We start from the raw sequence: 23,305 nt of genomic DNA, 5'->3' as shown, positions 1-23,305 counted from the left end.
GACCCAGACCACAGCAACCCAATAATAACGTTATCAATAAATCTGACATGAAATAATTTTTCATGCCTACACATATGGAGTCGTATCACAGGTGCCTGCTCTATTTCCCGTGCGTCTGACTACACGAAAGGCAGCCTTTACCAGTGCGCTGCAGAGTCGGTGATCCGGGCGGCGTCAGGCTTTCACCAGGTGACAGGAAAAGGTAATTTCGATTGACTCCGCCGTCGAAGTCAAAGGGCGAGTGATAATCCTCCAGGTCCACCTCCCGGGAATCCATTGCGAAAAACCCCGAATGCATGGCCCAGTCAACGTGAAGGCATCCCGGTGCTGCATCCACCTACGGCAGACATGTGCCTCCCTCGGGCCCCCGTCTCTCCCTCTGCGCGCCTACCCTGGCCGCCTCCATCCTACAGGGGGCGCTCGAACACCAGCACAAACTTCGCAATGCTTTACTAGGGCCTGCGAAAGTCCATGCCTCCGCTCGGCGCGACGAACCCCCGCTTAATAAATAACTTTCCCGCGAGTGCCCCTCCAGAACAGTCAAGCTCCACAGACAGTGCGTTAATTTTTGTAAACCATCAACAGGCCGTGTGGTCTCGTGGCACCGCCGCGGCTCCCCGTGGAAACAAACAAGCTTTCATAAAGAACGGAGGCACCGCTAAATGCAGATTGGCTCCCCTGCCGGGGCAGCGTGTCCTCGGCAGAGCACGCCCCGTCATTACACAGAAATATGTCAGCTGATCGCAGCCGCTCCAGGATATCCTTAATCTTCTAGGATGCGGAGGGATTACGAGGCACTAATAGCCGCCCGTGCCCGCCATCTGTACAGCTCCCAGCGGAGGCACTCCGCCTAGATTGAAGCAGGAATACTGACCTCGCCGGCGCAGCTTCGTAAACCCACCCTGCCCCCGCGGCAGCTTTACTCAGGCGTGTATCCATTATTTGTTTGCTATTTTACACAGCGCGGCCTTGACCCAGAAGCTTTAAGTGGGAAGAAAAACTGGAGGGTCTCTCAAAGGGGCGCGGCCAATGTAATTAAGAGCGTGGTTTAAAACAGGTGAACTAAAAATCTGTGCTTAGCTAGTGTGCCGCCCGACTTGTTTTTTGCGGTTTCGGTCACTGCTTCCAGATATATGATACAACAAGTAACATCATACCTACAACAAGTCAGGACTATTGGTTGGTCAATGGATGTTGGTTGCACAAGATAGATAAGCAACAACTATGGCATATAATATTGAAAAAGCTTCCAGTTAAAGCCCTGGTGACACCAGGGCCATGTTGCTGCTCCTGCGTCAAAAATAGAAGGGAAATCCAGAGGGAAAATTACTCTTTAAAGGATTTTCCTTCTCCCAACAAAGTTCACAATGGCACGACCTCATGCCGTAACTTATCCACTAGTGAGAAGTGAGCAGTGTGAGCGCTCGCACATTCGTTTGACCGCTTTCACTGCAGTCCGGGGGAAAAAGGAACCGCCTGTGTCAGGGCACAAAACAGAGCCCGATAGAGACCCGTTTCCCTTTAAAAAACCTGCCGGTGCTCAGCACCGGTGAGACCCGGCTCACTTAAAGCCCGCAAAACAATCTATTAGCATCACAGAAACAAATTAACATTCGGTTCTTTAACAATTGTAACTAACCAGTCACAGAGCACCAAGTAACCAGAGAAGGCACAGACTAGAGAGATCAAATCAGAAGAGGGCGACATGCAAGCAGCCATCCCCAATGTCCCCTGGGTTCTCCAAAAAGAAGATTTCAAGTTCCCTTTTGAATGTTAACAGACATGAAGTGTGCAAAGGGCTGGTAGGAGGGAGTTCCAGCGATTTGTTGCACTACCAGAGAACGCCGGTCTCATGCAGCGCTCGTGCGTGAATGTCGGAGGCTTGAGCGGGGGGGGGGGGGGGGGGGGGGGGATTCAGTGTTTCTTGATCCTCACTGAGCTACAGAGACACTATTTTCCAGCCATGGTGGTCGGAGCGGTACAGTGGGGGACTTGGTTAGCGTATCTGCATGTAGTCTTAATTTGGGCCTCGTATTGATGGACAGCCGTGGCAGGGCATGAAGAAATGAGATGTGGTTGAGTTTCTTGTGACCGATCAGCTGCGTGGAGTACTGTTCTCAGAGGCACTAAGTGCGCTTTGGGAAGACCAGAGAGGAATGAGTTTCCTTAATTCAGCCTGGAAAGACCCAGCAGCTGGACCGAAGCAGCAGCTGGACCACACGTGATAAGTGTTTTTATGAGGCGTGAATCACCTGATGCCCCAGAGCAGTCTTAGCAGGAAGCGTCGCAGTCAGCTCTGGAGTTCTAGACGGTTGTCCAGGATAAAGTCCATCGATTTTGCATTATCTACTACGGCCTGCTTGCAGTTCAGAGGAGAGGATTCCCGCCTCTCTCGAATAGGGAGGTATTTGTTTGGGTGAGGTTAGTAGAAATTCAGTACTTGTCAGACTGCATTTTTACTATCCTCGCCAAAAAATCCAAACTCCCTATCCAAGAGCAGCTGGAATCCCCCCCGAACTTCAAACACAAGCACGCTACTAAAATACAGCGTTTTATATAAAGTGACATACATAAGGCATAGTTGTAAGGCAAACCTTACATAAAAACCCAGGGGCAGAGGCCTGCACAGCTCTACACACTGCGTTCACTCAAGAGTGGTCCAGTGTATGCAGGGAAGAGCACACGTCCTCTGCCTACTCTATGCTTTTATAGTGTGGCCGCCAATTATACTCCATGGTCCCCCCTAAATGGAATGAGGGCCAGGGCAGGCATTCTAGAGCCTTGTCGTCATCGGTGTGACCGAAGGTGACACCATTTCTAATGGGAGTGTCAGACGCAACTGTGCTCAGAGGCAGTGCACAGATGTTTGGCAGCCTAATCCAAGTGCCCTTTTGCCACAACTTCCCTTAGTAAGTGGGCCAATACAGACCACTCTGAATCGGTAACACAACAAATGGAATCCTATGAGATGCCTCACACTCATTAAGGGCCATAATGATCTGGACACCCAAGAAGCTTAGGATAGTGACGTAGAGAACTCTGGACTATGAAACTACCTTTTCGTGGTATACCTGCAGCTTTTCTGAAGGGCCCTTCTCAACATTAGTGGCACAAATACAGGTGCCCATGGGTCAACACTGAAGAAACTTAACAGTTCCTCCCTGGAGAAACTACTAAATAGTCTCAGAAAACTCCTTGACCAGAATCTATCTACCCTACAGTTTCATATCACCAGGAGCAGATGCTAGTAGCCCCCAAAGCTTAGTAGCAGGAGGCAGAGACCCCACTATAGCCTTAATGGCCCTAAAGTGATGTTCTCATATGACTACTCACTAACAGTTCTTCATCGTCTGAAGTTCGATGCACCAGGACGCAGAATGGTGAGGACACTCAGTCTGTCGCAAAGGTCACCACACCAAAAACATGCAGGTGAGGTGTTCACCTGACATACTCTTGGTCCGTTTCAGTTCTGGGGGAACCCATTTGGGCATGGTCCCCAATGGGCGCTTACCCCTCTAGCTGCCACACATCAGCACCCTTGGAGGCTTCCTCTTCTGGAGATAGACTGTCAGGTTTCCTGATTCGCCACCCCAGAACCCTCCCATCCTTCTACCTGGCTAATCACACACCTACCCTTTACACTTTGGCATTCAGCTCCTGCCCATGCACTTTATTAAACGCTTGTTGCTAGGGGACATTTACAGTTATCGTGTCCTTCACAATGCTGGGGAGAGGATGTGGTCCGTCGGCTTAAACTGCCGACTTTGGTGCAGGAAACCAGGGTTCGAGCCTCGAGGTCGCGTTCACATCCTGTGATTCTGGGCAAATCACTTAATCTCCCCGTGCCTGAATGTGTAATGTAAATACGGTGCTCATGTAAAGAGCTCCAATACCTTCGGGTCGAGTTCGCGCTATATAAATATGCAAAAAAAAAAAAAAAATGCTGTTTATAGCACTTTCCCAATAGGGAGCCAATAGTGGCATGCAGATCGGTTACTTTACCAACAAATAATGACGCTCTCTAGTGAGCTTGTCACTCCATTCATCAGAGCACAGACCCAATAGGAATTTAAGAATAAACTCAATAAATAGAATATATTGGGGTGTGGGATGCCTCCAACACCCCAAAGGAGCGATGCTTTATGCAAACTAGTCACACTCAGTACTGGTTTTGCTGTCCTTTCATTATGTAAGCAATGGTAACAAAACCAATTAAGCAAAACCAAGCAGGAGGGGGAGGAGACAGGCACAGAGAAGGATGGGGGCTGGTCAAAAAACAAACCGGTGGCGGTGGAGCAACTTGGCAGAGTTTGAAGGAACCGATTCCGAAACAAGCTGTAGTCTAACAGAAAGGTCAGGGGAACGGGGGACATACCTGTGAAAAAAGGAAAAAGGTGTAGTTATGTTAGGGGGGGGGGGGGGGGGGGGGAGGAGAGATGATCGCCCCAGTGCATGCTTGAAGCATAGCGCCTCGCAGTGGCAGGACTGCTTCAATAAGCAGCATCACAAAAGCAGTTTTCAGACGTTTTGCAGAAAAACTGCCTGGATTCGATGGAGCAATGAACACTGCTTCCTGCCCATGAGGTGGACAGAAAGTGCGGGGAAACAAAAGTACTTCAAGTGCTATCCCAGCACAGGGACAGCACAGTGGGAGACACGCTTCCCCAAAAGTAGATCAATAAATATGCAAGAGCAGGAACCTGAAGAAGGCCCTTCAGTAACTAAGGAAACGTGGCCTCCTTCCCTACAGCAAGTACACACACAATAGGCAAGAAGGAGAATGAACTGCGAGGTGAACCCCTGTAGTGAACACAGGCGGACATACTGACGTCTCTTTAGGACACTCAGAAGTAAAGCTACAGTGGGTTACTTGGTTTAGTTGCTCCAACAGGCTTGGAGGCACTGCAATGTGTGACTGAGGTGAGATTTTGAATGTTCCTGTAGCAAAGGACAAAATAATGGGGAGTGGCGACAACACCACACTTCCGTTTGTGGCACCTACACCAGCTGAAGTATAGCAAGGGAGTTGCAGCCCCTAGTATACTTGCTGTGCTCCTACTTCTTCCAGATGTCCTTACTACTACCACCACTACTCCCCTATAAAGAATTACCACAATAACTGCAACTATCATGATGATTAAAGCTGCAGTTAAGCCTACTGTGGTGATATATGATAGCAGCCAATAAGGAGCAGTGCCAAAAACACAAGCCCTCATTACAAGTTGTGGTATTTCACCTGGAGCAATAACACTGGGTGGAATTCCGCAACTCGCAATGCAGAGTCTCTCTGAGCCTGAAATATTCGGGTCTGCAAACTCCAGACCCAATAATTCCATGCCAGGGACACTGGGCCAGACTAGACTGCAGCAGGGGCCGGATCTCAATGAGGGGCATCACAGCGTAGCCACAGTCCGATCCCTGCAGCAGTACTGGGGAGCAAACTATGATCCCCCGAACAGGCACAAGCCCACCTTTCCTCCCGAATACCCCCCAACCACTGGCAGTGCCGCTTGACACTTTCTAAGAAAATGACCTGATATTAGAGAGTCCATGCAGTTATTCCCCATTCCTGGGAAAAGCAAGGGGGAGACTCATAACTGGTGGAAGTTGGCGTGGGGATAGCAACTGGTATCGTATATCCCGGCTCCCAGTATTCCAGCTCCAAATCCCGGATACTCATATTGAGGACCATAGAAACCACTACTGAGTGCTGCCGTCTACATGGCAGTAATACTAGAGTGCTGCCAAATAAAAAGTAACAAAATTACTGCAAAGGCAACCAAGGTTACTACTGCTGAAAAAGCCGAATGCTACGACCACTGCGTTTTACTATCACTACCAGGAGGCCCACTATAGCAGTCTGATGGATTTCTGCTTCATCCGGCACAATCACACAAACTACTATTACTATTATTGCCACATTTTGACCACCAGCAACACAACCACGGACCAAGATCTTCCACACAAGAGTCAGTTCTTGTCTCAGGTGCACAGTCAATATTAAAGAACAGTAGTACTGCCAATGTTAGTCTGGTTACGGCAACACTGTTTCACCATACAAGAGGAGATAGTGGATTATGACCGAATGATGGTTCCTACCTCTGCATCCTGCCCTCATTAAACGCAGCCAGGGACCTGCGCGCAAACCGTAGCAGCAGGAAGCAGAGAGTCCATGGCTGATTTCAGTGAGGCGGTGTGGCAGACTGAGGATGAGCGGAACCTGAGGCGTCAAGAGTCAAGGGTGCATGCAGGCCTGTAGGAGAGGAGAGCATCTCTAGTGACGAAACAGAAATTCACAAGGCAACCAGACATGTCCCATGCAGACTTTCACCTTAAAAAGTTGCTATGAATATTATGCATTCAACCAGGCATGCCAGAAGAATCCATGGGCAAACTGGCTTCCAGGCTTAACACCGATGTACACAAAAGTATGTGCACACCTTTTCAGACCGTAACTGAAAGATGCCTTTCACCATCATTGCTCTGAAAGCTTCTCAGGAAGACATTTCTTCACAAAATCTTTGAAATGGCTAAATCTGATACCCAGATTGAGAGCAGAGCAACAGGCTTCCAGGTGAAATCTATGAGAAAGTGAGACTGACAGCAACTGACGCAAGACTTGCATACATTTAAGTCGAACAATACCGACATAGAAAAAGATCCTGCAAGAGTTGCTATCACAGTAGCGGTTTCTTCACTTGGGCGTGGGAGCGTTGCCGCCCTGCCTGCTGCGAGCTGTGCAGAATAAAATAAAATGGCATTGAAAAGATTCCATTACCATTTTTATTTTTTACCATGGTGCGCGCTGTAGCAGCCAGCTTGACTCTAACCCAGAGGCATACAGGGCATGTCCTCCACAGCAGAGGACAGGAGCAGTGGCAGACTGGATGCTTCAAAATGCGCATGTCAGTTTGGACGGCTATCTTGCACCGTCCAAAGTGACATGCGCACTATGAAGCTCTCCACCTAGCGGTTTTAGACAGCTGGGTGGAGACCAAGCACAGACCTAAAGGGCCTGAAGGTGCGTCTACCCAGGACCCTCCATCCAATCCTGGCAGTTCAGAGCAGCAATATGATTGGAAAAGCAAGTTGGCTGCTCCTGTGCTGCAGGAAAGAGGAAGAACGGGTCCAGAGTGAGGAGCACAGTCAGGTAAGTGTTTTTTTGTTTTGTTGTTATGTATTTTTTGTGTGTAGTGTATGTTTTGAGTTCCCAGCAGCGGTTTGCCCGCCTCACCACCCCCGATAGCTGGCAGCCCACCTCACCACCCCCGATAGCTGGCAGCCGCCACTGTGCTGTCAGTACAAGCAGGTTTAGCAGCATCAGGACAGCTGGCTATCTGTCTGTTCAAGGGAAACCAAACCGGTGCTGCAGCAAGAAAAATAATTTTCACACTGTATACAGGACAGAGTCCTGGTTGCATGAAAAACAGCTGTCCCATCATCAAACAAGTGAAAAAAAGGACTAGCAGGAGCAACAGCAACATTTGAAAAATGAGCTTATATAACAATTGTGGCACAGGCAAATATCTGCACTCAATGTCATGAAGCTACAAAAGCAATCCCTGCTGATCACACTGGCAGGCTCTATTTGGTGGAGGGACAACATCAGACTCATCACTGATGGACATTGGTAAAATAGGAGCATTTTAAGTGCATCAGACATTATTATGGGTCAGTTGGATAAACTGGCACTAAAAGCAACGAAATTCCGACACCACAACACCAAATAGGTCTGTGTCCTAGAACCACAATACGGAAACCAGGACAGAAGAGTCCAACTGCATACATCTTCATTTACAAAAGTGCTTAACAACACTTTAGAAGTTCGGGTGACGTGAGCGCACCCTTATCTGCAGTCGTCTGTTAACAAACTCAATAAAACATTGCGATGGCGTTAGAGTACATCCCATGTCCGTTAAGAGCACAGCAAGAATTTTACAGTGTCTCCCGACCTTTGCTTAAAAATACACAAATAGAAAACCATATTATGGGGTGAGAGTCAAGACTGGGTCTAAAACGTGGGATTCCCTACCTCTGCACAATTGGTTTATGGTACCACTGCCCAATAAGAGGGGGATACTGTGTATGGCTGTAGGGTACTGGTTGACTCATGGTGGGAGAGTTTGGAACACATTGAATACTTGGGAACTTAAAGCCATGTCATCTTCCGTAGTTTATCACTTTTACAAGTCCTTGAGGTCAAACCCTTTCTCAGATGGGCCTCGATTTACCACTATTGTAAACGAGTTCTCCCATCTAGTAGTCTGTCAGTCAATTCAGCATCTTTTGAAAGCCTCTCCCTGTTATTGAAAATATGATGGAATCATCTGCATGAGAGGACTGCCATTCATCTATTTTATGGCATGGGATGTCCACTTTAAAGTCATGGAGGTAACCATAACATCACTGGTGTACACACCGAAGAGAGCTGGAGCTAATCAAGGAAGTTGTGATGTTCCAGCACACCAATGAAAATCTCCATTAGAATAGAAGTCAGTCAATCTGTATATTTATTAAGGGACTTTCATTGGAATGGATTAGGTCTCGCGACTCACTGACACAAAGGGCATTAATTTGCTTCATAACTGGTCACTTCTGTGAACCAAATACTCTTATCATCTCATCCTCAGCACAGAGGTGCTTCCTGACGAAATTAGTAGCACCTTTGTGCCTTTGGTCACTCAGCACCCCAACATTTGCTTCTTTTATTCACTTCTAGAATGCTCAATCACATTAAACGCAATCTTATCAACAAGGTGGAGACGAGGGAGAGGCCAAAGCAATGCATATAAGCTGAACAAAGTGGAAGAGGAAAACAAAACAAAGTGAGAACACATAATAATCAGAATCAATAAGCCATTTGATAACTGGTTCACGGAGCCTAAATTGGATGTCTTCACATCCCAGCTTGCTAAGGCAGTCAATTACAGCATTCCGCCATACCAGAGGACTAAGACCTTGGCATGTGGGGAACTATGCATAATGAACAGCAACAGCATTGCCGGGCTGTATTCCAAGAAATGAAAGGAAATAATCAGATGCCAAGCCTGCATTGATGACGCTCAAGATTTGGAACGCTATCCTTGTGCAAACAAGACAGGCTTCAAGTGCAACCATCCTCCTACTGTCTATCCCACTACCCCAGGTGTACAGCCATTCCATGTACCTTCTTGCACACCCACCCTTGTTGTTAAATGCTATTGCAATACCCCTTACTTGTACACGTCTCAAATGCTTACTATCTAATGTCACTATCTAGGTCTATAAAGATACGAAAATCTTGATGGGGTGCTGAGAAGAGAAGGTTGTCTGGTCAACTGATCTGGAAATATATATAGATAATGCAGCCTTATGGCTAAGGCACTTCAATAACCTTTTTACAATATGGAAGGGCAAAACACCATCTGCCCAAATGTGTCCAAGGCACCTCAACATAATATTTTGAATTTGGTGTTCACTGCTAATATTCATCCAACCACAATCTGGATGCTCTGGGGAAATCCCAGAGGGTAGGACTAAAACTTCTCTTTTTTGCAACCCATCACCTGGGAATTGTTCTTCATGTGCAGAGTGGACATCCATCTGTACTGAAATAGAGTATTCTGTATAGAGCACTCTCTCATGCACGAGGGAACTTGTACTACAGATTAGGCTTTTGAGAGGAAAAAATCAAACGTTAGGGCATTTCAGAGAGAGGAGTTACCCACAGAAGGTATTAGACAAGCAGTTTTTAGGGTACAAGAAGTGACTCAAACCAGTTTACTGTTTGGTTAAAAAAAAAAAAAAAAAAAAAAAATCAATTGGACTCCTATTTCACTCACTTTCAAAAATGAGCGAAATAGGGTTAAAACATTTTGATCAAACAGAAATACTCTAAAGAGCGACCTGATTATCTAGTACAATGTACCTATAGAATTTGGTTCCCCCCAGAAAGCAATGGTTTGTTTACATGCAAAAGAATCTAAAGCTTGTAAGAACAGTAGAATCACATAAAATATCACTTCCAGAATGACTTAGAAAGCAAATATAGTCTAAATTAATTGCTCGCGCCTTGGAACACACATTCTATGTCCTAATATGTCCATGCCCCAAACAGTATATTGATTGCAATATATTCACTGTAAGGAGGAGGATTCTGGAGCACTTACGTACCATTAAGAATCGGGTAATGAATGCTCCGTCTATTACTGGTTTGAGAAACCACGCATTGCTTTTTTGCTGATTACGCTCAATTAGTGTCTCAGACCCAAGTGGATTTAAGTACTTGTTAAATCAACTTGATGAATTCTGCTCTTTGCAAGGACTGGTAGTAAACTCTACCAAAACAAAATATATGACCATCAACCAGCATAAGTCATTTAGACGGAAGATGACCCTGGGGGGCTGTGAAATCGAGAGAGCAGAATACCTTTGACTACCTAGGAATTAGGTTGTCACCTAAACTCTTGTGGAAGCCACATATTGATAAGGCTTTACTTAAACACAAACAAATTGTGAGTGTCATTTTGAAAGAACATCGTTCTGTGGAAATGTGTAATATTTTACTTAGCATAAGCTACAGCCATTTTGGTTGAAGTGTCCATTTTGTTTCCTTTCCGTTTATTCCAAGACACTGTAAGCATTTTATTTGAGACAAGAGGGGACAGTTACATCTAATCAAATGTAAGCCCTTACGTGTGCAGCACCCCCTGTTATAACAGTCATTTGTTGGCCCCAATCTTTAATGAGAGGGTCATTGCTTTATAAAAGTGCTACCCCTGTTTCTTTTTATATTTGTACATTTAAATACGCTCTTCCTGTTTTTAATTATCATGTATTATCTGTGCAAAGTTGCCCAGGACACGGGGGCATGTTTTATGCTGTTTTACGACGATTCAATACGTTTATCACATGGTGGTAAGTTCCACCCTTTTACGATTTTAACAAAATAAAAGTATTTATGTTATGTTATTGTACAGCGCCCTAAGATATGCCCTTCTGAGCTCACTTTAGCTATCTATCTGCAAGGAAATGTATAGTGCACTATAAATTAAAGGCACATTTTAGAATAGACCTGTGGTTGGCTGCTCCATTTTAATGAAGCGATGTCCTAACAACTGTTGCTTTTATGATTATAAACTTCTTTTTATCTGTCGTGCCACGTCTAGCTACAAATGTATGCAAATGCATGATGTGCAGTTACAAGTCTAGCCGATGTGTTGCTCTTGGTTTGGGGCTAATGTCAACTCTTGAGCTAAATTTATGTAACTTCAAGGAAATGCACAGTGCACTTTAAATCAAGGCATGCTGTAGAACATCCTTCCAAATTGCTTTCTTACAAGAGACTCATTTAACCAAGCAGGAACATACTGCGCTGCAGAGGAGATGGCATGGCCAGATGTTTGGCACCACGTACTCGGCGTTTGCCAGGGGAGTATTGGTGTGGGTGAGAGCGGGGGTCCCATTCCAGGCTACAAATCAGTTGGTAGACCCTGAGGGTAGATATGTGGTGGTGGAGGGGCGGTTGTATGGCCAGGATGTGGTACTGTGTAGTCTCTATGCTCCTAATGTGGATCAGGCGCGCTTCTTTGCTGGCCTGACGGGATCGCTAGCGCACTTCCTGGCGGGCCCCATTCTGATAGGAGGGGACTTTAATTCGATAACTGACGTGGCATTGGATAGGTCGCATCCGCCACTGGCCGACTCCCCGGTGCGCCGGTTAGCGGCGCACAGGGCGGACTGGCAGGAGAGGTGGGGATTGGTTGATGTGTGGCGGGAGCAACATCCTGGTGATAGGGACTATTCATTTTTTCCGCTTTACATGCGCTGCACGTTAGGATAGACTCCATTCTGTGTAGTGGCTCCCTGGCTCCCAAAATGGCGCACACGGAGTATTTAACTAGGACCGTCTCCGATTATAATCCGCTGTTGCTGACGCTGCAGTGGCAGAGGCCGAGGTCGGCAATTCCGACGTGGAGGCTACGGCCAGAGACATTAGAAGATCCGGTGTTTAGTGATGTTGTCCTGCAGGGCATTGAACTCTACTTTAGGGAGAATGAGGGGTCAACTACCACAAGAGCGATTGAATGGGATGCAATGAAGGTGGTGACCAGAGGCGTTTGTATGGGCCGGTTTTCGAATGCGCGGACGACAGTCCTGGCTGACCTGGCGAAGGCGGAGGGGTTGCTGCGGGACTTGGAGCGGCGCAGGCCTGAGCGACCGGATCTACAGGATAGGCTGCTAGAGGCGAAGGAGCTGGTTGCGACTGAGACGGAGCGGCTGAGGTGCTTGGATTACAAGCTGTATGCTGCCAGAGTGCATGAGGAGAGGGATAAGGTGGGAACGCTCCTGGCCCGGCTGGCTAACCCGGAACCTAGAGGTTGCCCGGTAATGAGCATTCGCACGGAGACAGGGGAGGTAGTCTACACACAAACGGCAGTACTGGAGCGCTGCCGGTCGTATTACACGGGCCTCTATGAGAGCCAGCGGGGGGCGGAGGGCCGTCCAATGGCCGACTTCCTGGAGACTACTCATCTCCCGAGGCTGGAGGCCGAGACTGCGAAAGAACTGGGTGGACCTGTCACGCTCTCGGAAATCAGGGTGGCTATCAAGCACATGGCTAGAAACAAAACGCCAGGGGTAGATGGCCTGCCGATTGAATTTTATGCGCAATATGTAGATGTATTGGCGCCCAGGCTCCTGCTGGTCTATGCCGAGGCCTTGACACTAGGGAGATTGCCCCAGTCGATGAGGGAAGCACTAGTGGTACCGCTGCTGAAACCAGGCAGGGACGCTTCTGATGTGACTTCGTATAGGCCATTGTCCATGCTGACGGTCGACTATAAAATATTGAGTCGCATCCTGGCTACTAGATTGCTCCCACACATGACCCGGTTGGTTCATGAGGACCAAGCTGGATTTATCCCCACTAGGAGCACAGCCATGAATATTCGGCGCCTGGTCCGCATAATGGACAGTGTTTGGGACCCTACCCAGAAGCCGGTGGTGTTATCTGTGGATATCGAAAAGGCCTTAGACTGCTTAGAGTGGGGCTACCTTGATGCGGTACTGGAGCGAATGGGTCTGGGGGATGGTTTTGGGCGGTGGACGAGGGTCCTTTATTCCTCTGCTTCGGCCAGAGTACGCCTGGGATCGGTGGTTTCCTCAGAGTATCCGGTGCGCAGGGGCACGAGACAGGGCTGTTCGTTGTCTCCCCTGTTTGCCCTGGCGATGGAGCCGTTGGCAACGCGGGCGAGGACGGGGTCAGGGTACGGTGGGGTCCGGGGTGGGGAGACGACGCACTATATTTCGTTATACGCTGACGATCTCTTTCTGTATCTCGAGAATTCAGAGGAAGCCCTGGGGGGGGGCTATGGAGTTGCTGTCGGGCTTTGGGGGGCTGTCGGGCCTCAAGGTAAATTGGACTAAAACTTGTGTCTTCCCGCTGCGGGCGGATGTACCGTACCCCCCACTCACTGTGGAGGTGGTGTGGGAGGCCACGTGCTTCACCTACTTGGGGGTCCGGATCTACCGCGACGTCGGGGACTTGATGGATGGTAACATAGGGTGTAGTGTGCGGGCCCTGAGGGGATGCACGACCTTTTGGGCCTCCCTACCGCTGTCTGTGCTGGGCCGGGTGGCGCTGTTGAAGATGGTGGCCCTGCCACGGCTGCTTTATTATTTGCGCACCCTGCCGGTCTGGGTCCCCCAGCGGGTTTTTGCAGAGCTGAGGACACTGGTTGTCGGCTTCCTGTGGGGGAGGGGACGGCGGAGGGTGGCCCTGGCTACTTTGGTGCGACCCAAATTCAATGGAGGATTGGCGGTCCCTGATTTTGAATTGTACTACCTGGCGGCACAGCTACAGGTTTTAACGCAAAATGTCGCTAAAGTATTTAGAGGCCCGGAGCATGAGAGGGAGTCCGGTATCCAGAGACACGTTTTATCCTACATAGTCTTGCAACAGAAGCTGGACTTGAGAGACCTCTCCATAGAGGAGAGAACCCTCCGGCAGTGCTGGCACAGGAGCATGAGGAAAGCGAAGGCGGCACGCCCGTATGCGCCGGAGATCCCGCTGGGGATGCTGACAGCATTGCCACATGGCGGTGACTGGTCACCGTTGGCGGAGTGGGAGGAGATGGGCTGCAGATGGTGGGAGACCTGTATGTGGACGGGGCGCTCGCGCCCTTTGGGGTGCTGCAGGAACAGTTTGGCCTCCCGGATGGGAGTTACCTGCTGCACGCGGCGGTGTGTGCGGCGGTACAAAGGCACTGGAGGGAGGGACTAGTGGAGCCCGCCGTGGTTCAGACCTGCCAGTATGTTGTGATGGCGGCGGGGAGAATCAAGGCGGTCACCTGCATCCACTCCAGACTGCTGCGGGAGGGTTTGGAGCCGCTTACGGCACTGAAGGAGAAGTGGGAGGGCAGTATAGGCAAACCCATCCCGGATACCGTGTGGAGTCATATTCTGCGGAGGACATGGAAGGGGAGTAGGAATGCCCGCTTCCAGCAGGTACACTTCTTCGTACTGCATAGAGCCTATCTGACCCCGGGAAGGATTAAACGGTATTTTCAGGTGCAGGATGCGGCGTGCCCGAGATGTCAGGAGCTTGGAGCGGAGCTCGACCACCTCTTGTGGGGGTGTCCCCGGCTGGGGACGTATTGGGCTGAGGTGGGGGAGCTCTTGAACGCTGTCACGGACTGTGAGGTGGAGTTCGACATGGCGGCCTGTTTATTGCTCTGGTTCCCTCACACAGTGAAGACGAAAGTGACCAGTAAATTCATTGACTTGGGCCTTATGCTGGCCCAGAGAGAAATCACATGGCATTGGAAATCCCGGGAGGGTCCGTCGTATGGGAGATGGATGGCTGAGTTGCTGAAGTGGGCTAGCTGTGAGAGTGTGCTTAGGAGGCGACAGGCGACCAGGGCGGGGGATGAGAAGGGATTGGAATGGGTGAGGGCATGGGAGCTGATAGTACAGGCTCTGAAGGACTACCGGCTGGAGAGCACAGAGCAGGAAGACCGGGAGGGCGGGGTTCCACGAGGCCTCGAAGCTACAGGCGAACAACCGATAGCAGTAGAAACAGTATGCTAGACCCCACGATCGGGGCCCACGCCAGCAGTAATGGGGGGGGGATAGGGTGGGGGGGGGGGGGAGTTATTGGGGTGTTGTAGCAGTATAAGGACGGATGGTTGGGGACTGAGGCGGTTGGGTAAAAAGCAGATATTAACCTGGGAGGTTGACCAGCTCTTCTGTGACAGGATAGCTAGGATACTCAGAGGATTGTAACGATGTGCCGCCCGGCCTCCGGGATGTGGGCTGAATGGCTGTGTACAGCACTACAATGATGGGGGGGCTCTGAGATACCTTGTGGGCACAGGTCGCTATTATGGAGTTCTCATTCTTAATTCTGCAATAAAAACACGTTTAAAAAAAAAATGCTGTAGAACATCCTTGTGTTTGGTCGTTCTTATAATGATGCAATTTTTTTCTTTTGATATTTGTGGCTTTTATGATTGTAAATTTTCATTTATCCTTTGTGCGATAACTAGTGACGGTTGTACGATGGTACAATGCAGGTAAATGCATCGTATGCCTTTGCCACACATTTGTTGGCAGACGTTTTTACAGCAAATATACAATTACAACGCATGCCAATACCACACATTGTTTTTAGATTTAACAACAATGTATTTGTGGGGGGAGACCTACCATTTACCCCCAACTTACCTGGAGTATAGGCATGCTTTGTAATGCATATTCACTGTAAAAATATGCAGGCTAATAAATGCGTGGTAAAGGCACAACGAGGTAAAAGCCTCGCTGTAAAGGCTGTTTTCCCCTAGTGACATATGTATGCAATTCTACTTGGCTGCGAGTCCTGGAATAAAAAAAAAATAGTCTGTGTACTTTTATGCTTTTTAACCTATTCTTAAGAGGTTTTAAATGCTATCGCTGTTGGTAACTTTTATGGAATTGATGCTGAATAAAGATTGAAGATGAAATGAAAATTATCCAGAGGCAAGGCATTTTGCAGAAAGTCATAAAAGCAACAGTGATCAACTTGGTGTTGATACATCCTAGAGGGGTTGACAGAACTTTACACCTGAGAAGACAGGAATCTAGACTCATCATTGAGTTTTGGAAGTTTCCAATTGGTTTAAATCTGGATGAGACGTTGGAGGTGCATTTGATGAGCGAGAGTGTCAAGATTTACTCTGCACTGTTTTTATGCCTACATGCTTGGATTTACTTTTAGGAATCTGATGCATTGTATGTATTATTTTTGATGTCCCCTTTTATTTGTTTTAGTGTGTGGTTGTCACTCTTTACATTGCAGGGGGTTCTATTAGAATTCTTTGCTGGCATCACTTTGGATCACAAATTAATTATGATAGAAAAGTTGTGAAACATAAGATCAACTGCAAGGATTGCCAACAATTCATTTTGATAGATTTGATGATTGTTTGAATAACAAACTTTAGCATATGCCTTATGGAATCCTAATGTGAAATGTTATTTATTTCTTGAATCAAAATGGATGATGATTTTATACTGTCATATCGCTGGATTGCGATGCTTGGATCTCTTACTGTGCAGTTGAGAATTAACCCAATAGAAATGCATTGTCTATATTTGGATACAGCGGAACGGATTGTGTTTTGACAAATGGGAATCATGGAGTTCAACTCTGTATCAAAAATTCTTAGCCATATATTTAAATTAGTATACAAACAACATGATGCAATGATATACAAGCCATGTGATATGAAGAGCCATTTGGTCTATAACAGACCAAACACTGATTGGAATTAGAAGGTGGGCCTTGAAGATTAGGCTGGGGCAGGTTCCAGTCTTTACACAATGGAAGCTGGCTAGACAGACAGGATCAGATATAGAAGTGTCCCTTTTGTCAAAATGTATCATTAACCTTTTTGCACTTACCAATAGGCTGCTAACATTTTGATAACAGTAGAAGAAAACTGCTGCCACCGGCTTTTAGAATGACTCAGCTCCACCGTACAAATGATTTAATGATATTAATTCTAAGATGTGATAATTTATCATTGTGCTATGCAGTAGGGAAATTCCTGTCTGTTATTTACAAACCGCTAATTGAGCAGAGTGGTCTGCCGCATTAGTGATATGGAAGGGGTACATTGAGGTCCCTAGTTTTAATTGTTCTTTTGCACAAATACAAGTATTGTACGCTGTTTGTCATCGTTTTACCCTTCATAAAAGAGGCTATTTTCTAAAAAGTTAAATATCTACCTTGCATAATAGCACTCTGTATAATTATAACCATATTTTGCACTACCATCACTTTATTTTGCACATAATAAATTGTATTTTGCACAATGATATTTGTTTACCTTGTACGTACAATCCCAATGTCTATCTTGCCCAATTACGTACGGTATAAAAATAACTACATTTTGCAATACTGCCGCACTATTTTGCACACAAGTGAATTGCACTCTGCAGGATGACAATGTCTACCTCGTTTAGAAATATGATTAATAACATATCTTTGCGAAAATGGGTCTAAGGTAGAGTGTTCCAGCTTGGACAGGAAGCAGGATAGATTTTAGTGTTTTAAATACTGATCAGATCGCAGGTAAAGGGTAGTACTTGTAGAATTTAAATATCTTTTATGAGGATGTGTAGGGTTCGATAGTGATAGATTTTATAGTTTAAAATGTACACATTATAAGATGTTTAGAGTTTCTTTTTAAGTGGTATGTTTATTTTGTGTTATGTGCTGTACAAACTGTTTGTATTGCCTTGTTTGGCATGACCTCAAACTGTATAAAAAACAACCAAATCAGTTAGGAATTACAGAATTTCATTTTTTTTGTTTATTTATTGGCATTGAAGTAATGGTCTCGCTGTTCTGTTTATGTCACCTATGCAATTGAAAGAGAGGTGGCACTACAGAATCCTTGCTGTGAGAAAGGATACAATCAAGAACCGCAAAGCTTTGGCGTTTTCAGTGCACAAACCATGATGATGCAGAGTGAGTGAGTGTGAGTGTGAGTGTGAGTGTGAGTGTGTGTGTGTGTGTGTGTTTTCTCTCTCTCTAGGTTACTGACACCTGTAATTCCACACTCGCCCTCTGTTTGAGGCACCCATCTGCAGCAAGTTGACATTTCCTGACAATATGGGTCTGATTCACAAAGAGCCTCCGTACTCAAATACACAAAACACGCCAAATCGTGAGTATTTCAAAATTTCTGCGAACGGTTGCATAATCTTCATCAAAAACGATATCTAATTTTAGAAAATGTCAATCCAGAGGAAGTGCTGGTACACTGACGAGCTCGTCCTCTAGGTTCAAAGAAAGTCCAGTCTTGGCACGCTTCTGACAAAATTATGCTGAGAATGTACAAGATAAAGAGAAAGACGAGCTCTTTCAAATTTACTAGGTCTGGCAATAACTGCAATTCATTTAACTTGATAATAAACATACTTAACTTGAGATGGGGTTAGGCGCAGCATAGGCTATGCAAATGTACATCTTTATAACGTCTTGTAAGGTAATTAGAAAATAGTTTGTAAATGAATTAATTTCTCAAAATAGACAGACTACAGCTAATTAGTTAAAATAAACATTTATGACAGTAAACTGTGCACATACCTGCATTCTGTAAAGTGGACTGTTATTTGCTAAAATGGAGCACAACTCAACAGGAGGATTTACAAAAATGTAAAGGCATAAGCGAAGCACAAAGATTGGGTACAATGATTTTGTTGAGAAGTAATGCTTCCAGGACAGAGATCCACACAGCATAAACCTTCATCTGGTGTTCATAATGTGGTTTTCTCTACTAATTCTGCTCCGAAGAATTAATGGAAAGTTTTTGGGATGTGTATTGTGTGTGGCATTTGTGTAATTCTAGTAATATGTTCTATGAGGAACACTTTCACAACTGAGGATTTTGAACCCACTATCCTACTTCAGACAAACTTGCATTTAAGGCCCAGTTTCCGGAGTTACTGAGAAGTAAGGCTGCGACAAAACCTTTACTGTTAGTATTTCTAAAAGGGATTCATATTGGACATCTACTTAATAGTCCAAGGTAATGTCCCACATGTTGCCTCACACAACACACTGAAGTGACAGATTTTGATCAAGAGCTTCCAGATAACCCATGACAGATGTAAAAAAATAGACATTTTTAAAGATTAAAATTTTTTTTTTTAGATTAACTTCTCCACTGATGGCTTTGCCAACCGCGATTGCATCTTAAAATGCATCCATCATTTGCAAAAACCAGCAGCCGCAGCCAGCGTGAGGTAGGAGAAAAATGGTGGGGGGGGCTAAGTGGTGGTAAGAAAAAGATGTGTGGAAGGAAGAGAACTGGAGAAGCACAAAGTTAGTGTGATACTGAGCTGTCGCAGTGCTCGTTGTCTGACACTAGGAGGAAGAGAGAGGAGTGAGGCAGAGAGAGAGAAAGAGTACAGGCATTCTCTTTGCAAACAAAGGCAAAAGTGCAGTGTTGGGCATGGCCATCTCTACAAGATCACCCCCAAACCTTTTTGCCTTTCTTACTCCGCTTTTTCTGAAATTGTTTTTGTTGCCATGACTGCTAAAGTGCTTGTGCTCTCTCCTTTAAACATGGTTAATTTAGCTTATAACTGATTGGTGTATTTAATTTACTAATAAGTCCCTTGTAGTGTGGTATACCATATATCCAGGGCCTGTAAATGTAATGCTACCAATGGGCCTAAAGCACTTATTGTGTCGCTCACTTAAGTAGCACTATGAAATGTGTCCCGGGTCTGCCACTGCAGCCAGAATGCAGTTTTAAACTGCCATGTCGACTTGGCATTAAAATCCCCTTGCCAAGCCTTAAACTCCCCTTTTATTACATACAAGTCACCTATAAGTTAGTCCCCTAGGTAGCCCACAGGTCAGGGTAATTAAAAGGTTGGACATGTACATGTCCTGATAGTGAAAAACTCCTAAATTCATTTTTTACTAGTGTGAGGCTTACCCCTACTGTAGAATAGCATTGGGAATTACTTATTACATGTATTAAAATGCAATTTCCAAATGGGAGCAGGTAGATATATCATTACAATTTCTAAAATGCCACTTTGCGATTTTCCTGCCCTTAGCCCTTGGTGCCTGGAGTCTGCAATGTGTCACATGACTGGGTATTTATGACAGACTTTGTGAATTCCTCCCAGTCATACAAAAGAGGGATAAGGTGTGCATCAATGGGCCATCTGCTGGTATGAATGGGGGGCAGGGTTGAGCACAGCCCCACTTGCATCTGCCTTCACGCAAGGGGTCCAACGACCTCACAGCTAGCTTGGAGCCATGGTAGCGGAGTCAGGAAATTCCATGCACTTCAAAGTCACTGTCTAGAAGCTTCTCCCATCTTCTAGAACCAAGGCACCAGGGTATAAAAAGAAGACCACAAACACCGACTCTTCAGGTCGCTACTGGACCGGAGGAAAAACTGCTGCTGTGACCTGCTGTGCACTCAGCAAGCCTACTACTATATTTGGAGGGACTGCTTTTCTGTGTGGAGCCTGCCTTGAACCCTCAGAGGCCAGCCCTGATGTTGAGCCCTGCATCATCACCTTAACCCAGGACTACGAGAGTGACTCCAAGAGCTAGCTTGATGGCCTCCTATTCAGAGGTTCTACTTATTGGATTTTTGTTATTTTGGTGTCAATTTATTAAAATGTACTCTTTTTTTTAAAAAATTGGTTTGGGATTTTTTTCTGTTGTGTTTTTACTTTATTGCTGTATGTGTGTTGCATAAATACTATACATATTGTCTCTAAGTTAAGCCTGACTCCTTTTTGTCTCAACCTACCCAGGGTTAGGCACATGTTAATTTAGTGATTTTTTTGTGGCTCACCATGCAAGGGATTGCGACTGTTGCTAGACTATGGCTCACACCCCAGTCAATCAACAACACAATTTCGCACATGCACTATGGAAGCAAAGTCAGTAACAGAAACAGGACAAGCGCTCTCATGGACGACTAAAGAAGAAATGAACCGGGGGGGGGGGCTATTTCATGGCGTCAGCAGTAAAAGGATATTACTCAGCCAATTCAAATCTATGTAGAAGAAGGAGTGTTCTAGGAAAGAGACTGGAAAAACTTCATATAATGAGCAGAGAACTGTGATAGACCGGGAAGTCATCCAACTAGGAACAAGGGGCTGACCCAAAGCCCACTATGTACCATTTCTGCAGAAGACTGCTGAAGCTACCTGTAGCGAGACTGCAAGAAGATGCATCACCTAACTACAGACACAAACTTTTGCAATTTAAATTCATGAGCAGGAGAGGATATCAAGGGTAATGACTTAGCGATGATACATGATCGACATTTTAGAGCACTCTGCTTCGGTCCTGCCAATCCACCCACCCCCTTCCCATTCTGGGTAGAGATCTGGTGCTCCGAGTCTGAAACAAAGAAATGCTGGAATCCTGTTACCTAAGTGAGCTTGCAAATCACTGGAGGGACCCGATTGCTCAGAGTGAACTCTTGCCAGTACAGCTCTTCTGGCTCCAACATGTTATTTGTATTTGTTGAGGAGCTATAAGAGCAGTGCTGTAAGCAGCTGAACTACAAGGTACCTAGGTAATGACTTAACACGAGTTACTGACGTGGTGTAGAAAGTAACTAGGAACATGACTTTTCAAAACCTACAGTTGTGCTATTAGCTAAACCCATAAACAGGCAAATAAAACAACAACATTCACCTTGCAGTACATTTAATTAAAGATGAAAACTAGACTTTTCGCTCTCAGATCTTCTATAAAAATGAAGTGCAATTGAAGAGATTATTTGGACTTGGAAGGAGAGCTCTCCTTCCCTTGGAAGGGTTACTCTGATGGAGGTTTCACAGCAGTGGTCGAAGCAGATAAACCATGAGAACCTAGGGGGGAGAGGTCGAGGAGACATGTGGCATGTTCCTGTTTGGCCGCAATAAAGAGAGACTCGGCCATCAGCTGCTTCGTATTCAGGTTTGAGTAGCCTGGAGTTTGCCCTTCACTCCCTGAAGCACATCCTGCACCTGTCCCTGTAACAATAAGAGTCATCCATAACTGACAAACTTAAAAACGCACCTCTGTTTGCAACCTGTTAAACATTGGCAAAGTAACTAAGCCACAGTGCAACAGGGAAGGAAATCTTACAGTTGACCCATTAATTTTCAAAATCCGTTAAAACCGAGATCTTGATAGGAAAGGCGCCAGAATTTCCACTGCACGTTATAAACAGCTAGAAGCATGTTGCTTTGTACTTAATTCCTGGGTTTCGTTACTCAAACATATTTTGCACCATTGTCTAGATTTCTAACTGTCCTCTTAAGAGTAAGGATTTACCCCATTTTTTGCAATAATTTTTTTTTTATTATGATTACATTTACATTAGAAGCAGCCTTTATTAAAGCATTGATAATTCAGATTTACATGTAAGAGAATTTTGGTGGATTTATATTTTTGTGCATTATTTACAATGAGCAAACGGCAATTTCACGTTTGATTTCACATATACAGACTGATGTAGTGCAACTCCTTTCTATGGTGTGTAGAAGTGTGTTTTTCTAATGAATGTAATGAATTTCAGTCGAAACACCGTCTTCGCCAAGATGGAAGTCATTTCAGCCACTCATCTTGTGTTTTCTCCCCCTGCGCACATCCTCTCCCTATAAGCTCTGCAACACAGAGTCAAGCTGAAATATAATGAGTAATTTCTCACTGTTATTGTTATGTTCACAAGGAACCTTCCCTAGCTCAGCTGTAACTGGTAGCGTGTTGAAAGTCTTCCGCTTGTTCACCAAGATCTAGTAATTCACATAAAAGGTTGTTGTAAATGAATCTTATTTTGTTCAAGCATCTCCAGATGCTATTAGCATAGAAGGTGCTGAATAATTATTCATGTAGTGGGTTAATGTGTAGGTGTTAAGTTAATGTGACGTTTATTTTTCATATGCAGAGGTTTAATACATTAGCTCACACCATGATGAATCTACAGAAAGTTTAATTTCAAATTCAAGAATTATATATAAAAACAAAAGCCAGGAGTTAGCCAGAAGACTTCCCTATTCTACTAGGGATGGTGTCCGTTTCTTTCCTGATTTTGCTGCCCATTTGGGACTTATACAGATTATGCAAAAATCATAAAATATTACAACTCTGCAATTGAAAGCCTTCATGGCATTGACTTTGTGCGGCTTATTTTTAAATTCTGTAACAATGCTCTTTAACTTTTCATTGATCTAGAACTCAATTATTGAGTGGGCCCAATTAATTCATGAATTGTATTTTCTGATTTTGATGTTTGGGAGGTTGTGCAAC

The 23,305-nt window shown here is 45.6% G+C and overlaps 1 protein-coding gene across 4 annotated transcripts in view; it reads right to left on the bottom strand.

Moving 5' to 3' along the window:
- The window catches only part of TPD52 (tumor protein D52), a 398,200-nt gene that overhangs the window by 127,905 nt on the left and 246,990 nt on the right, over window positions 1-23,305 (bottom strand). The window contains exon 1 of one of the 4 annotated variants that reach the window (XM_085605370.1): window positions 142-735. The exons of 2 other annotated variants lie outside the window; for them this stretch is intronic. In XM_085605370.1, coding sequence (XP_085461496.1) covers window positions 142-298 — 157 coding nt within the window. In that variant the 5' untranslated portion in view covers window positions 299-735. Of the gene's footprint in view, window positions 1-141; window positions 736-23,305 lie in introns of those variants that run through there. One more of the 4 variants, XM_085605369.1, reaches the window with a different exon arrangement.

Source organism: Triturus cristatus, chromosome 5_1 (genome assembly GCF_964204655.1).
Source record: "Triturus cristatus chromosome 5_1, aTriCri1.1, whole genome shotgun sequence".
In the NCBI taxonomy this organism is placed as follows: Eukaryota; Metazoa; Chordata; class Amphibia; order Caudata; family Salamandridae; genus Triturus; species Triturus cristatus.
This window is presented reverse-complemented; position numbering and strand designations above follow the sequence as displayed.